The following is a 14,630-nucleotide window of genomic DNA, read 5'->3' as shown; positions in this document are numbered from 1 at the left end:
ACCTGAGATAATTGGACAGTAGTGCCACCTTTATCTTATCTCAATTTCCCTAAGGCTGCTTAACTCACACTCCAAAGTTCCTGTCAGGGGGCATATTTGGGGAGGGGTGGGCTTCAGTGGTCAGGGCTTCTTTATACAGTTTTGCCAGAATGGGCAAAAAGTCCTTCATGACCATGTTGAAGCCATCACATCACACTTCAGCTATAATAGTCAGTCTCTCACACACTCTGCCTTGGGCAGGGATACTTTCTACCAGACCAGGTTGCTCAAAGCCTGATCCAGCCTGCCCTTGAACACTTTAGCCTCTGCTATCCCACATATTTCTGTTTTGTGCCACGTCTAACATGAATATCTCCCCTGAGGAAGAGTCCATAGCCTTTCTAGCAGTCAGTTCCAGTGCAGTCAGCCATAGCCAACCCTAATCACAGTGGCAGCTTGGGGTTGACCCTGAGGACCCCAGGAAAGCAGGGGGCCCAAATTAGAAAGGTGTGAAAGGAGCAATGCTCATGCTAAGCCGTGCTCCCTTTGGCATGCCTTTCCCAGCCAGGGCATCCCTGAAGCTGTAGGCTTTGTAACTCTCTAAAGCCTAGCACTAACCCTAATGGTGGCTGGGGGCTGAGGGTGAGATCCTCAGCAGCCTGGGTGGCCCAGAGGAGGGGTCACAAAACTTGCTTTGGGATGAGCATGCCTTGAATGGTAACTGCTTTACACTGCTGTATACTTCACATGGGGAAACCCCATTCTGCTGTAGTAAAGCAGAGGTTAATATCAGTGGAAAAAGCTAAAATAACAGCTTCGGAGATGTATCTTAAAGCAATACTCCTTTTTTTCTTACAACTTGTGTTGAGTAAGTGAACACTTAATCACTCCTGTGTCTAATTCTGGGATCCTATGATTTGTCTTGGCATGAATTAAATCCTGCACTCACAGTGGTAAAATTATTCCCCTGAAATAATTTCTTTTGACAATAGCATTTGCCTTGCAGATGCAGTGATTAACTGCAGGCTTCAGTTGTGAATACTGCAGTTGTTTTCATCCTCTAGACATTCTTGAATTCTTCTCCATTCTCAGTGTTTCATGACCAAAGGAAACAGCCACAGAAGTTAAACCAGTGCTTTTATTTTTCCCTTAGAACAATCATTTTGAAAGTGCCTGATGTAGCACCTGAGTTTAAACCAAGATATTCCACTTTTACGAGTTTAATGTGCTTTTGAGAGGTATCTGTTCTAGATATTATTGTTGCATAGATCCAAGTAACCACAGGAAACAGGCACTCCAAAAAATTCAGTTATTTATTTATTAAAACCAGTGCAGTTAGAAGGGAATCAGTCAGTGCCAGTTAATTAACTTTCCATATTCTTTGTGTTTATTTTTTGATGCTTTTCCCCTTGTTTGAGACTATGTGATTTCTAAGTTCTCTTTCCAGTTTTATCTTGGTATGCCTCCAAACTTTTCTTTTGGGAATGCCATTCTTGGAAATGAGCTTCTTCAGTAACACCCATAATGCTAAAATATGTTCAGAAATAAATCAAAATATGAACTAACATTCAGCAAGAAAAGTCTCTTGGGAAAAAAGAGAGGAGACAGGGCACATAAAAGCAAATAGTAGCTGCAATGGCATTGCTAGTCTTTAATATTTTTGTTCATTCATATCTTTTGACTTCTCTCTTCCTTCTGGAACAGCAGTCATAAAGCAAAACCTACCCTGTAGTATTGGTCCATGTAAATACTCTTCCTTCCCATAAAGTCAGAAGAGATCTGTCTGCAAGAGATTTTACAAGGTTGTCTGCAGAGGGTGATTGTAGAGGGTGATCTTGTCCCCCAATGAGTTGCAGCTGGACCAGTTGCTGAAGATTGGAGGCGGGGCCTGATCTTGATAGGCCACACCTGTAATCAATTAGAACTAGTGATATATAAGAGTAAGGAAAGAGGAGTGGGAGGAGTCAGATTACTACTGCCAGGACCAGGACCAGTCAGTGTGTGGAGGAGCTGCCTGTGAGGAACATCAAGAAGGTAGGAAGCTCTGACAATATGAAATCCTTGTGCTGTGATGATGCTAGAACTTGTGTTATCTAAGACAACAGTTGTCTACTCTATTATTCTGTATTATCTGAAAAAAACCCCCACTTGTTCTGCTTTCTCACTTGTGATGGAGACTCCACCACATTCCCAGGTAATCTGTTCTATTGCTGGTACAAGTTGCCTGCTGATTGACCTGAATATTTCTTGCTATGGTTTAAGCTGATTACAGTTTCCACTATCCCATCCTTCCCTTATGTAATAGCTTTGACAACTATTATTACATCCCCTTTGATCTGAAGTCTGCTAAATATGGCTGTTTAGGAAAATTGCATTAACAGGACAGATTGAAGACCATTCTCATTTTTCTCCCATAAGTGCCAGTGGGTACTTTGCTTGTGTTGAATTCAATGTTCTCCATGAAGTGCAATGCTCTGGTTAAGGTCTTACCAGTGAGGTACTTGCATTATAGAGCTTACTTTCATATCTTATGTCTTTCCTCCTGCTCTCTTTCCTTTCACAACCTGATTTCAATAAGTCTTGCCTACATTGTGATTTTAACTCACAAATTTTCTTCTCAAGAACTGATTTTTCTTGCATCATTTCAGTTAAGGTGAAATGGTGAGTGCTACCATGCTTTGAGATATGGGGAGATCTTGCTGGAAAATCTGGTGTGAGTGTCTCAGTTTTGTGGTAGCTTTGTGCTTATGCTTCTTTTCAGGCTTCTAACAGGTTTGCATCACCTTCACCTGACTAGAAGTATTATTTCTCCTTCCCAACTTAGCTTCATAGGATACCTGTTAGTGAAATCCACAGCATAAATATGGATTTTTTAAATGGAAAATTAAGAAGAACTGAAAGATTTATTTTTTTTAATTCTTATTTTTTTAAGAGCAGGGGGAAGGGTAAGGGGAAGCCAACCCAAAATGTAAGGTGTTTAACAGCAGCTTTTGGCAGGTGTTGTGTGTAAATAGTCTCTTACACATTGAATAAATGTGATATGATTATGTATGCAGGTATTTATTAGAATAGGTTTTACCATTGCTTATTTTTGATACCATATGAAAAGGGAATCTATGGAAAATACTTTATGTCAGCTGAAAATATCTTTATTAGACTTTGAGATGTGTAGTAATCCTTGCTGCAGTCTGATGTATAGAAATGCAGGTAAGACAAGCCAAAGGTTGCTTCTCTAGAGCAGTGTTCAAGATGTAGGATGTCCAATATTTCCTGTTCCTCTCTGTTCTTCTTTTACTTAAGTTAGGCTGCCTCTAACCTGCTGAAGTGAAAGGTTTTATTCAGTAAACATAGTGGAGGACTGCTGTTTCCAGGTGAGATTTTTCTCCAGCCCCCTTGTTAACTTGCTACTGTATCAATGTCTGCAGTACCTTCCTCCTCCTCCCCTGTGAAGTTACTACCATAAATAATACATAAAACTGTGAACTGCCTTTCACCCTGAAGGAGCACTCCACAAGGTTGCTTTAGACACTAGTCAGGATTATGTCAAGATTACTGACTTTTCAGTATTCTTTTTGGCTTAATTGCATTTTTATTTCACTAAAATGAGTGCTAAAAAGTGCAGCTGTATTAGTTCCAAATAAACATGGACTACAAACTCTTCCTTCTGATTGCAACTTCAAAGACAGTGTTTTGGATATTTTGTTAGATTGAATTGTGCTCTTGGGTTGCAGAGACTATTTGACAGCAGCATGAATGTAGGCTGTGAATTGTTAAATATCTATGAGCAATTATAAGGAGGGAAAAGATTTTTTTTTTAAATCAACCCAGAATGAGGACAACACGAGTTTAGACTGAGTTCTAATTGCTGGTTTCTAATATCTGTCCTGATAAAAAGTGTTCAGAAGCCTCAGACAAGAATTGGCATGGTAGGTGCCAGTTTAGTGATCTAATAAAATGTAAATGGAGGCTGGTGTCATAGCTGTGCTTCTGGAAATGCCCTATGTCCACTCTAGAGCAGGAAGCTGATTTTTCCTGTCACCAAAACAGAATGTGGAGATGCTTTTCCCTTTAGGAGAGATGATGAATCATAGGACTTCTTGCCCATCTTGAATGTATCTTGCCTAAGGGAAGGGCTGGGTGGCTGTAAGGTGGGAGCTGGCACATGGAACCTCCTAAGAAATTTTCAAAATCAGTATTAAAAGCCTAAGCCAAGGAGTTATTAAAACATGTAAATGAACCTGATAAGCAGTGGCCCTTTTTTTTCCCCCCAGGATTAGCATAATATTCACATTAATTATGATACTGCTAGATTTTAAATTAGAGCTTCCTTTTATGGAGGAGGAGTAACAATCTTTTAGTCACAGCAGTGGGAGAAATTTAAAGGTATATTTAAGTTGGCAGCTCTGCTGTCAGAGCACCTCTTTTTGCATTTTTTCTTCTAGTCTGCCTCCCCTTTTGCTGCTGAATCTCTCTGAGCTGGGACATGTCTGTGGCTGTTTCATTAATGTGCTTTCTAGCTTTGAAGAGCCTAAAAGAAGTGTCATGGCCAGAGCAAGACACAACACACACTACTACATTGGGATATAATCCTTGCCTCAGAAAATGAAAAATATTGGAAAAGAAATATGAGACGGGGAATACATGAGGATGGGAGACAGGGAATACTGTGTGAATGATACAAACAGCTCACTTCTAATGTAATAGCAAGCATCTCAAATTGCATCTTCCTTAACAAGTACCTATGGCAGCAATTGTTAGTATGAAAAGATTATTGAAGAGTCAGAGCAAAACTTCAACTCTGCATAGTCTAGCAGGAACACTAAGGTAGGTCCCTAGATAGGTAGGGGTTAAAAATATTACAAGGATTTTCTTTGTTTAGGGGATTTGTAAGCAGATCTTTAGAAGCCATTATTTTTTAGAGAGGGCACTTTGAATCTTCCAAGTGATATTTCCTGGCTGAATAAAGTTTAAAAAAAAAAAAATTGTTACATGATATGAGGATACTTCTTCTATTTTGACTGTTAACATTTGCAAAAAAAATCTAATAGAGAGGATTTTGCTGGCTTTGTGGGTGTGCTCTTGTGAACCTTGTTCTGGAGAAAAAGCAGATGAGGACCTGAGTGGAACACAAAGACAGCAAGGGGCTTCCCAGTGCACACCTTGTAAGCAGCTGTCTTGCATATTCAAATGGTGTTCCCAACTACAGCTGGTTGACTTCTGTCTCTCTGCCAGTCCTCTTAAAGGCCGAATTGCAAGCTAAGTAGAAGGGTGAAAGTTACAAAACTGGCACCTTGAATTCCCCCCAGAAGCCGGTAGGAAGTTTGTACCCATGCTGCTGCATATGACCTGGGATCTTGAAGTGAAAATGTTTTCTTAAATGGGAGTTATAAACTTCCAGGACATTTTAGCCTGTGTGCTTTCAAGTTGGAGGGAAATGGAGGTTTTACAGCAACCCACTCTTAATAAAAGGTGTCATGGGAGTTGTGACAAAGTCTCAGTTAGTCCCTGGCAGGTGTGTGCTGCTTTAGGCAGCTGCTTTAGGGTACCTCTCTTGTCACATTCTTTAGGCTGCCTGCTTATTCCAAAGAAAAAGCAGAGCCTTCCAGAACTTTATGGCACATTTAATTCTCTTTCTGAATATGTAAAAGTTTATGGAAATCACCACAGCTATGGTGACCAGCGAAAGTGATGTGGGTATTCACTCTCCCTGGACACAGATGTTAGAGGTTGATCCCCATTTCCCCATTTCTGTGATTGGACAGATCAGATCAGTCCAGGACTTAACACCTGCCTCTGTTCTGGGTTCCTACTGCAGGAGGTGTGCAGTGTCTCAGATAAGACTGCTTGTGCCCTGATGGCCCCATTCCTTCAGTCCAGGCACATTTCTCCACATCTCCACTTACACCCATGGGCACAGGACAGGTAGGTGGCTGTGGCTGGTGTTTCTTGGTTTTGTTGTACCTCCTGCCCCTGACCCAGGTGGTATACTTAATAGAATTTGCTGCAACAGGAGCCCCTCAGCCTGCACCTACCCACCTTGTCCAAACTAGCTCATTTTTTTTTTGTTTTAAAGAAAGCATACTTCTTCTAGAGAATAGCAGTTCCAAACAAATTGGGAAAAGACCTCAAGGGTATCGAATGTTGCTGAAATGTTTGCAGGATCAGCACAGACATGGCATGTCCTCTGACAGCTAAGTGGAACAGTCAATGTGACCAACATGGTTTGACTCTGTGACTCAGTTTATAACCTGACTTGTTCAAAGACATAGAGAAACCTGCATTTTTTCAATGTTGTATTATTTTCCTAATACTAAGAAGGGCTACTAAGTCACAGTTAGTTAGGCTGCTTCTGGGAAGACTTCTCACTTCAGCATGACCTTGCACTGTTAAGGCTCACTGGTACCTTGTCTCTGAGAAGGAAATGCTAATGATGCTACCTACAGTGGATCTGGTGATTCCTATCTGGCTCTCCCATGCCTGGTAGGGAAATGGTTCCAGTTTATGGGTCATAGCAGAAATCTGTAGCAGTACCTCTAACTTTGGCAAGCAAGACCTAAGCACAGGCAGAGGAGATGCAGTGTTTATCTCTTGAGAATGCTGTTCTGTTTCCATGGCAGTAGACAGCTCAGTCCAGATTTGGGCAATCTTGTCTGCAAAGTAGCACAAAAAAAATTAGGAGAGGAAAAACTTGACTGCAGCTGAATGGAGGCAGTCAAAATTAATCAAGCTTGCATGCACTGAGAGTGGGTCTGCCATCTGAGACTGCAGAAACTAAGAAGAAACCTCTTTGCTTCCCACATTGCTCAGGCATCTGATTTCAAATCTGCCTGCCTCAGTCAGTGATGCTCTGTGGGAGACTTCTGTGCCTTGAACTCTTGGAGTTGCCTTTCTAACAGGTAAACTATAGCTATTCACAGTGGGCAGACAAAAGCAAAACAAAATTATTAATTAAATTTTGAATCAAGAGTAGAAAATTATAATTACAAAGTATCTTCTAGACACTGAAAATCAATTAAATCGCTGCTGCTCCAGGGTTGCCTCAATGATCAAACATCTTCAGAAGATGATCTATTAAAGCATCTGCCTGCATTCTTGAGGCATTTGTATTATGGTCTCTTCCTAAAAATTAATGAAAAGAATGGGGATTGCTAGTCATGGGAAGGAGGAAGATGATAGATGAGGTTTCCAGCTGAACTTTGGTGAAAAACAGAAGCTAGGTGTAACAATGCCAGTCACCTGGAAACCTCTGTGGTCCTTATAGTGTGTTTCTATTGCTTTTGGTAGCTTGTGAGGGAGGGTGTGCTGACTTCCTCAAATAAATCACTATCATATGTAGATTGTCTCAGATTTGAAATGATTTTAGAAGATTAGTAAAAGTTAGCATTAACTGAAACATAAGACTCCTTCCAGAACATTTTATTGAATGGACCTAATCTTTTAAAAACACAGACTAGCTGGTCAATAACTGTTTGAATATCAATTAGGTAGTAGGTAGAGTGTATGCTGGATGAGAGAATTTACCAAAATAAAAAGGTAAAGGTCTCTTTTCCATTTTTTTTTTCCCTACAAGTCAAAATATGTCCAAGTCAGTTTGATCACTTCAAAGACTTAGAAACTAAATATCATTTTAAATTTCTCTGCAAGGTTGTTTAGTGGTACATATACAGTTCTTTATAAACTGGCTGTTTCTTAACACAGTCTTTGCCAATGAGATGAAACTGACAGATGTTTCAGTGCAAGGTGTGTTACAGATGTTTTTGTTTTGTTTAGGGTGGTTGTGGTTGGTTTGGGAGTTTTGGTCTCTGTTCTGAAGAGACTTCTAAAATTAGATATTAAGACACTTTTGTTTAGACAAGTTTAGTGCTTTCAGAGCACGCTCTTCTGTAGCTGAAGACACCTAATTGTCCTGCAATCTAGGTGATTGTTTATTTATTATATGAATGCTTAAGACTTGCAACCAGATGAGGCCCTCATTATAATGACACGAAGCTTTATTATTTATGTGTTGCCCGAAAACTTCAGTTAAAATTAATGAGAGGGATAAAAAATAGAAAATCACAGAAATTTTAGAAGTAAATTGCCCAAAAATTTCCTTACACTGCCAGGAAACAGAAACTCCTCCAAATTGGTGGAGGCTAACTTGTCTGCTGGCCATGCTGTAAGACAAGATGCTGTAAGGCTTTGGCATTTCCCATTTTCCATTTTTCTGCACTTTCTCAATAGAAACTGAAAGGTTTATTCCTTTTGAATGAGGAAACCTTGTACATGAGAGCTGTTTGGAGGGACTGCATTCATTTTCCTGTCTCTTGGGTCTCTGTATGCTTGACAGGACATTCCAAGACCTGTTTCCTTCAGTCTCCTTAAGTAGTAAAAGCACCTGGAAGAAGCTCAGTCCATGTATTTACACTTGAACTAAGGAGTAAATGGCAGGAGTAAATGGAGCTCAGTACTGCTCTCACTGCCTAATGATCTTTAAAAAGACAGTCTTCTTAAAAGGTGCCAGACCCTTGGAAGTGGCTTCATGTGCTGGCTAGTTAAAAATGAGAAAAACACATCACTGACCTTTCCTTGAAATCGAAGGAAATTTTCAGGATAGATAAAAAATTCATTTCAACTATTTTAGCCCTGGACACTAAAAAATGTAAGTGTGGACAGAGCCTGAGGCAATATCTCCTTTTATAAGAAGAATGTAATATCCTAAAGCTCTTGAGAAAATCTGCATCCCACAATCATGAATCAGCACTGACGAACACACTTGAATCACAGCAGAAAGAGGTGAGTAATCTTGCCTTCCACCATCTTGCATTGCTAATACCTCTGCCAGTAATACTGGGGGGGGAAGGACACCCCAGGGTGTCCTTTCCTGAAGGAAAAAGGCAGTGACTTGAAGATTCTGGTGAAGTTGACATTGGGCAAAGGCCATGTGCTATTTACCCCTGATCTAAAGGAACAGTCAAATGCTGACAGTTTCTAAGGGAAGGTTTCACCAGGTGAGAGCAGGTACCTCTGAGAACAGGTACCTTGCATCTGAATGTTTATGAGCCTGGAGGAGGTGATCTATTGCCTATGTGTGCTCTTGTAGCATCCCAGGCAAAACAATCCTGAGGTGGGGGATTTTCAGCCTTGAACACACCAACCTCTCCCTTTCTTTTGAAGAGAGAAACCCAAAGCCAGTTTTAATGTACTTTAGAATTCCAACCCCACCACTAGGGAAGGCAAAGATTTAACCATATATCCTGGGTCATACTGGGGATTCCTAATTAGGCAATGCAATTAGTGCTCACCTGTACTTTTTTCTACTGTGTCATCTCTTCTCAGGAGACCCCAATCCTGCGTTGACTCTTTTTAATTTCCTTGATAAGTGTAATATATAAGAACTTTTTCCAGGTTTTCATTTTTTAATGAGAGATACCACATTCCCCAGAATTTCACAGGGAGCTGAAATGTAGGAGAAAGCATTTGAAGCACACCTGTCTGTATAAAGCCTCTCATATGGAGAACTCCTGTGTGCTAGTGTGGGACTGAGAGTAGGCTGACTTCATCACAGCTTTCACATTTTGTATGCCTGTCTTGTCCAACCTTACTTTTATTCATATTTCTCTACAATAAGATGTTTTTCAATAATTTTGTGTTATTTATCAAACAAAGCTTATATCTCAACTGCCCTAAAAATGCAATCCTGCACTGGAATTTAAAAATAATGAAATATTTCTGCTAGCTTTGTTTTGAGCTTCATCCAATTTAACTACACCATGGCTCCTTACAGTTCTATTTCAGAGATGCTTGCTTAATCAATTAATTCAGGGGTTTTTGAACTTTCAGAGTAAGATTCTGACTGATCATCAGTGTACTTCAGTGGCTGTCATGTTCTGCAAGATGTGTAATGAATTAGTACATTTAATTGTAAATAGTAGAGATTATTACAAGTAATAAGGGAAAATAACAAAATACATGAAAGAAACAAATAGAGGCTTAATAAAATGTTAATGACAGTGGATACTTAATTAAATTACTCAATGATTCATATAAATAGATATTTTATCTTTGCACTGTCTTCAGTTAAAATTTTTGATTATAAAATTGATCTGTTTCCCAATTCAACATCATACCAAAATTATGAAATAGTGATCTGCACTAGAAAAACTTGGTAGCTTAAACCCCTCGTGTCCTCCTCAGGATGGCAGATGTTATCTGGCCAGGTTATCCTTCCCAGGGACCCACTAGCTAACATGGACAGATCTCCTCCAGAAGGTGATTCAGAGCATGACTTTAGCTGAGGTAAACTGTGTTTGTCCTCAAATTTGCTTTTCTTTTGTGCAAATCCCTACCTTCTTTTACTCTTGTTATTAGACAGCTGGTAACCCAATGAATTTGCATTATAGTACTCAAGCTTGCACAAAGACTGATTGCTCCTAGTAAATAAAATGCTCATTTGCCCTGGTTTTCTCACAGTGATCATTACATCTAATTTTATATCTTTGCTGGTGAAAACCATAACATAGGACCTTTCCCTTTGTAAATGAGTTATCAGCCAGCAAGAAAAATCAGTTGTGCATTGCTCAGTATCACTCAGTTCCTCGAATAAAGCCCCAAATTCTGAGCTACAGAAATGTTTCCACTTATCTTTTAAATGAATGTTTGAGCATGTGTGTAAATAGTTTTTGGGTTTTTTGGGGTTTTTTTGCCCCTTTGCAGACATATTTCATGGTAAGGCTCACTCCACAGACACATTTCTCTCTCTTACATATGTCTCATGCTTTCACTCTTACTGGACGCACTGAGGAGTGCAAAAATTCAGGTCCAACTTTTGTAAGGAGGAAATTAATTCATAAATGTCACTATGTCTATGTAGAATATTGTGATTCAAAAAAATTTCAGCTCTGGAAAGTCAACATTTAACATAATTTCATCCTTTATTGAGAAGTCTGCCACATGATGAAACTACAAGGAAGAATGACAGAGAAATTAACAGCATTATATTTAGTAGCAGACAAGTTATAGAATGTGAAATTTTTTATATGACTGAAGGACTATTATATTCTGAAAGAGACCACTCCTTTTTTTACCAACTAGAAAAATTACTTCTGTTGCTTATTCCTACCATGCAATAAAAGCCCCTGCATGCTTCATAAGTTGGAAGTGTCAACCAGTTGCTCATAATAAATGCCTTTTTCATGGCAATGGCATTACAGGTATGACACTAAAGATTTTGTTTATGAGATGCCATCCTTGTTAGTCTCAGGTTTCTTAGGATTTTGGGTGGGTTGTGAGGGGTTTTTGGGGGGATGGTTAGTGGGGCTGGGGTTGGGGGGGTTGTTGATTTTGGTGTTGTTGGGGCTTTTGTTTTGTTTTTGTTTTGTATGGTTTTTTTCTGAAGGGGTCAGCTTCTAAACTTGGGCATGGATGTGTGAATTGAGCAGATGATGACAGTTCAGAAGGAAGTCCTGGTACTCTGTGATGATACAGTTTGTGTAGTGTTTTGGCAGCTACTGCCACCCTATGGTTTTCCATAATGGATGAATGTTGCAGTGCTTTAATGTGTTGCATTTCTCCAGAAACCTCTCATAAGTCAGAGAGAAGACAACAAATATTCCTTCTGCCTTACTCCTTCTCTGTGTCCCCTTTTCAGAAAAATCCCATCTGCAAAGAAAATCAAGTATGGCATAAGAGGCCATAGGTGGCATTAGGATGGTAGAACCTTTTCCACTGCATTTACAACTATGTAATTGAATATTAATTTTGGTTCCAAGGGTTTTCACTAACTGATTATATCTGCTTTGGCAGGATAGATTTTACTCTTTTTTTTTTAGGAACTTCAAAATGTACATCTGGAGAAAGCTTCCAAAACCCATTTCTTAAAGTTACTGCTGCTTTGGGAACCGGTGTTTACATCATGGATGCCACATATAGACAGATCTGGGTTAAAGCAATCTGGTCTAAGCAGAGTGTCCTCAGAGCATTGCTTCCAGCAGAGCCTTGCCCTCCAGACACCAGCAAGTGCCCAGCTGAAGGCTCTGATGCAGAAAGAGGACGTTTCAGTTACCATTATTCCACTCATTGCCCTCCTTCAGGCCAGGGAACCCTTTGTGTGGAGGAAGACTTTTTTATTCTGTTGAGGAAGCGGCAAGAGGGATCGCCTCTCGTGATGTATTTCTTCTCTTTGGGACTGCAAGCTTCCTTCCCTTTGACCAACCCAGCTGAAACCAGGCAGCAGTGTAGGCTGTAGTAAATAACTCAGCTGGCTTGGAGGCAGAGATATGGGACTCTCTCATGTATTATAGCGCACAGGCATTGGTTACCCTCATATATTATTGGGGACTCTCAAGTTCCATCCCCTCTGCCACGCCCAACCTCACACCTATGCAGCGCACGAAATCTGAAGTGCACCCACTGCTCTTTATTTTTCTTAGCCGACATGGAGACTGGACGCCCTCTCTTTAAGCCGGATCCCCAAACCCCGCTGCCAGCCGGCACAAGAGCTGGCTCTGGGGCTCCCCCGAATCGGGGCCCTCCCCGCCGCGGTCCCCGGGCACCCCGCGCATTCTCTGCCGCGGGCGCTCTGTGACCCTCTCCTGGGGGCCAAGCAGCTCCTCTCCGCAGCCACCTGTAGCTACCGCTGATTTTTCCGCATTTCTCCGAAAAAGAGCTATACTCAGCCCCACTCCTTTCCCTCGCGTTTTACTTAAGTGAACGAAATGTCCATGTATCAGGAGCGGGGGTGGCGTCTTTTTCGGAAAGATGCAGCGTTTGTTTTCGCTGTCGCCGCCCTGCGCCCCCCAGGCTGGTAGCGCGGGACCGGAGGGGTGCGGAGGGCCGGCTCGGCTGCCCCTGCTCCCGCCCCGGGGCGGAGCTGCGGCCCCAAATGAGGTACGATTTCACCTTTGGGCTCGTCTTCCTGGAGCGCCGCTGGAATTACGGCCGTCCGGTCCTCGCTCATGGCTCTGCGCTCCGCCGGTGGTCCCCGCTCCCAGCCCCGACGTGGAACGGCCGCGTCCCCCCTGTAAAATGAGGGGAGCGGGATCTCCGCGCGGGCGGTGGGAGCCGCTGTTACGCCTGTCGGAGTTGAGCATGGAGGGAAGTGAAACAGCCACCTGAACCGGAGAAACACCCGAACCGACAACAAGTAGTCTCGCCTGGCAGGGCGGCACGGAGAGCGGCTGGGGCCGGAGCCTGCCCGGGAACAGAAGCCGCTGTCGCTCCTCCGGCAAAGGTAGTGGCGGGGCGGCTGGAGGGAGCGCGGGGCTGGCGGGGAGCGGGAGGCACCGCGGCGGCGCTGATCCCACCTGCCCTTCCCCGAGATGCGCGCTCGCCTTCGTGATTTGTCGGAGAAAGTAGAGAGCCGAGCTCCACACAGCTTTTCCTAGAGTATGCCTGCTGCCTGCGCTGATGGGGTGCTCTGTATTTCTTCCCAAAAAGCAACCTTTTCCTCCCTCCCACAGTGGGGGTGGGGAGGAAGAGAAAAATATCTAAGCCTTCTTTTTTCCCCTTCGTTTAGCTGTTAGGACAATAAAAGATAGATGCCCATTAAATAATTAAGCGTACACTTTCTGTTCCATCAGCTCGGTTCGCACAGCCCCGCGAGGGAGAAGGGGGTGGGGACGGTGGCGGATCCATACGCGGTCGAAGCAGTAGCAGTGCCATTTCGGTAGCCTGCTTCCAGGGGAAGCGGGAGGCAGCCCGGAGCTGTGCCCGGAGCGAGCAGGCGGCACAGCCCTTCGCGGAGGAGCGTGCGGAGCTGGCCGGCGGTGGGTGGCGGGGCTAGCCGGGCCGGGAGGGCTCTCCCGGAGTGCGGGTCCGTGGGAGGTGTCTGGGACAGGCTGTGAGCGCGGGGAACGGTCCTCCTACGGTGGTGCTTGTGGGGCTTCTCCTCGATTTCTTCTGTTTGCGTTTAAGGCAGAGGCTCGTTCCCCACGGACCTGCCGGCGACCGGCTGCCCCCCGCCCAGCGACCGGCGCGCCCCCCTCCCAATCCCCGCCGCCGCCTCCCGCGCTCTCCCCAGTCATGTCCCACTCGGAGCGATGGGGAAGCTCGAGGACAACGAGAGGGTGATCCTCAACGTGGGGGGCACGAGGCACGAGACCTACCGCAGCACCCTGAAGACCCTGCCGGGGACCCGCCTGGCTCTGCTCGCCTGCGAGTCCCAGAGCGAGTCCCCGGGCGGCGAGGAGCCGCCGCCGCCCCCCAACCCGCCGCCGCCTCCGGCGGGCGGCTGCCCGGAACCCGGCAGCGGCTGCAGCCCCCGGGGTAGCGGCGGCGCCAGCGAGTTTTTCTTCGACCGGCACCCGGGGGTCTTCGCCTATGTGCTCAACTACTACCGCACCGGCAAGCTGCACTGCCCCGCCGACGTCTGCGGGCCGCTCTTCGAGGAGGAGCTCGCCTTCTGGGGCATCGACGAGACGGACGTGGAGGCCTGCTGCTGGATGAATTACCGGCAGCACCGCGACGCCGAGGAGGCCCTCGACATCTTCGAAGCACCTGACCTGCTGACGGGCGAGCCGCCCCTCGACGGCGACGACGACGACTTGGCCGCCAAGAGACTGGGCATCGAGGACGTGGGGGCGGCCACCGAGGGCAAGGGCGGGCGCTGGCGGCGGCTGCAGCCCCGTGTCTGGGCGCTCTTCGAGGACCCTTACTCCTCCCGTGCCGCCAGG

At 44.2% G+C, this 14,630-nt stretch overlaps 1 protein-coding gene across 5 annotated transcripts in view; it reads left to right on the top strand.

The window, feature by feature from the left end:
- The first annotated feature begins 13,957 nt into the window (after positions 1-13,957).
- KCNC2 (potassium voltage-gated channel subfamily C member 2) overlaps positions 13,958-14,630 on the top strand; it is a 98,381-nt gene continuing 97,708 nt past the window's right edge. For all 5 annotated transcript variants that reach the window (XM_030238050.2, XM_050983994.1, XM_030238051.2 and 2 more), the window contains exon 1: positions 13,958-14,630. In XM_030238050.2, the coding sequence (XP_030093910.2) occupies positions 13,998-14,630 (633 nt within the window). In that variant the 5' untranslated portion in view covers positions 13,958-13,997.

The sequence above is a fragment of the Serinus canaria genome, chromosome 1A (genome assembly GCF_022539315.1).
Source record: "Serinus canaria isolate serCan28SL12 chromosome 1A, serCan2020, whole genome shotgun sequence".
NCBI lineage: Eukaryota > Metazoa > Chordata > Aves > Passeriformes > Fringillidae > Serinus > Serinus canaria.
This window is presented reverse-complemented; position numbering and strand designations above follow the sequence as displayed.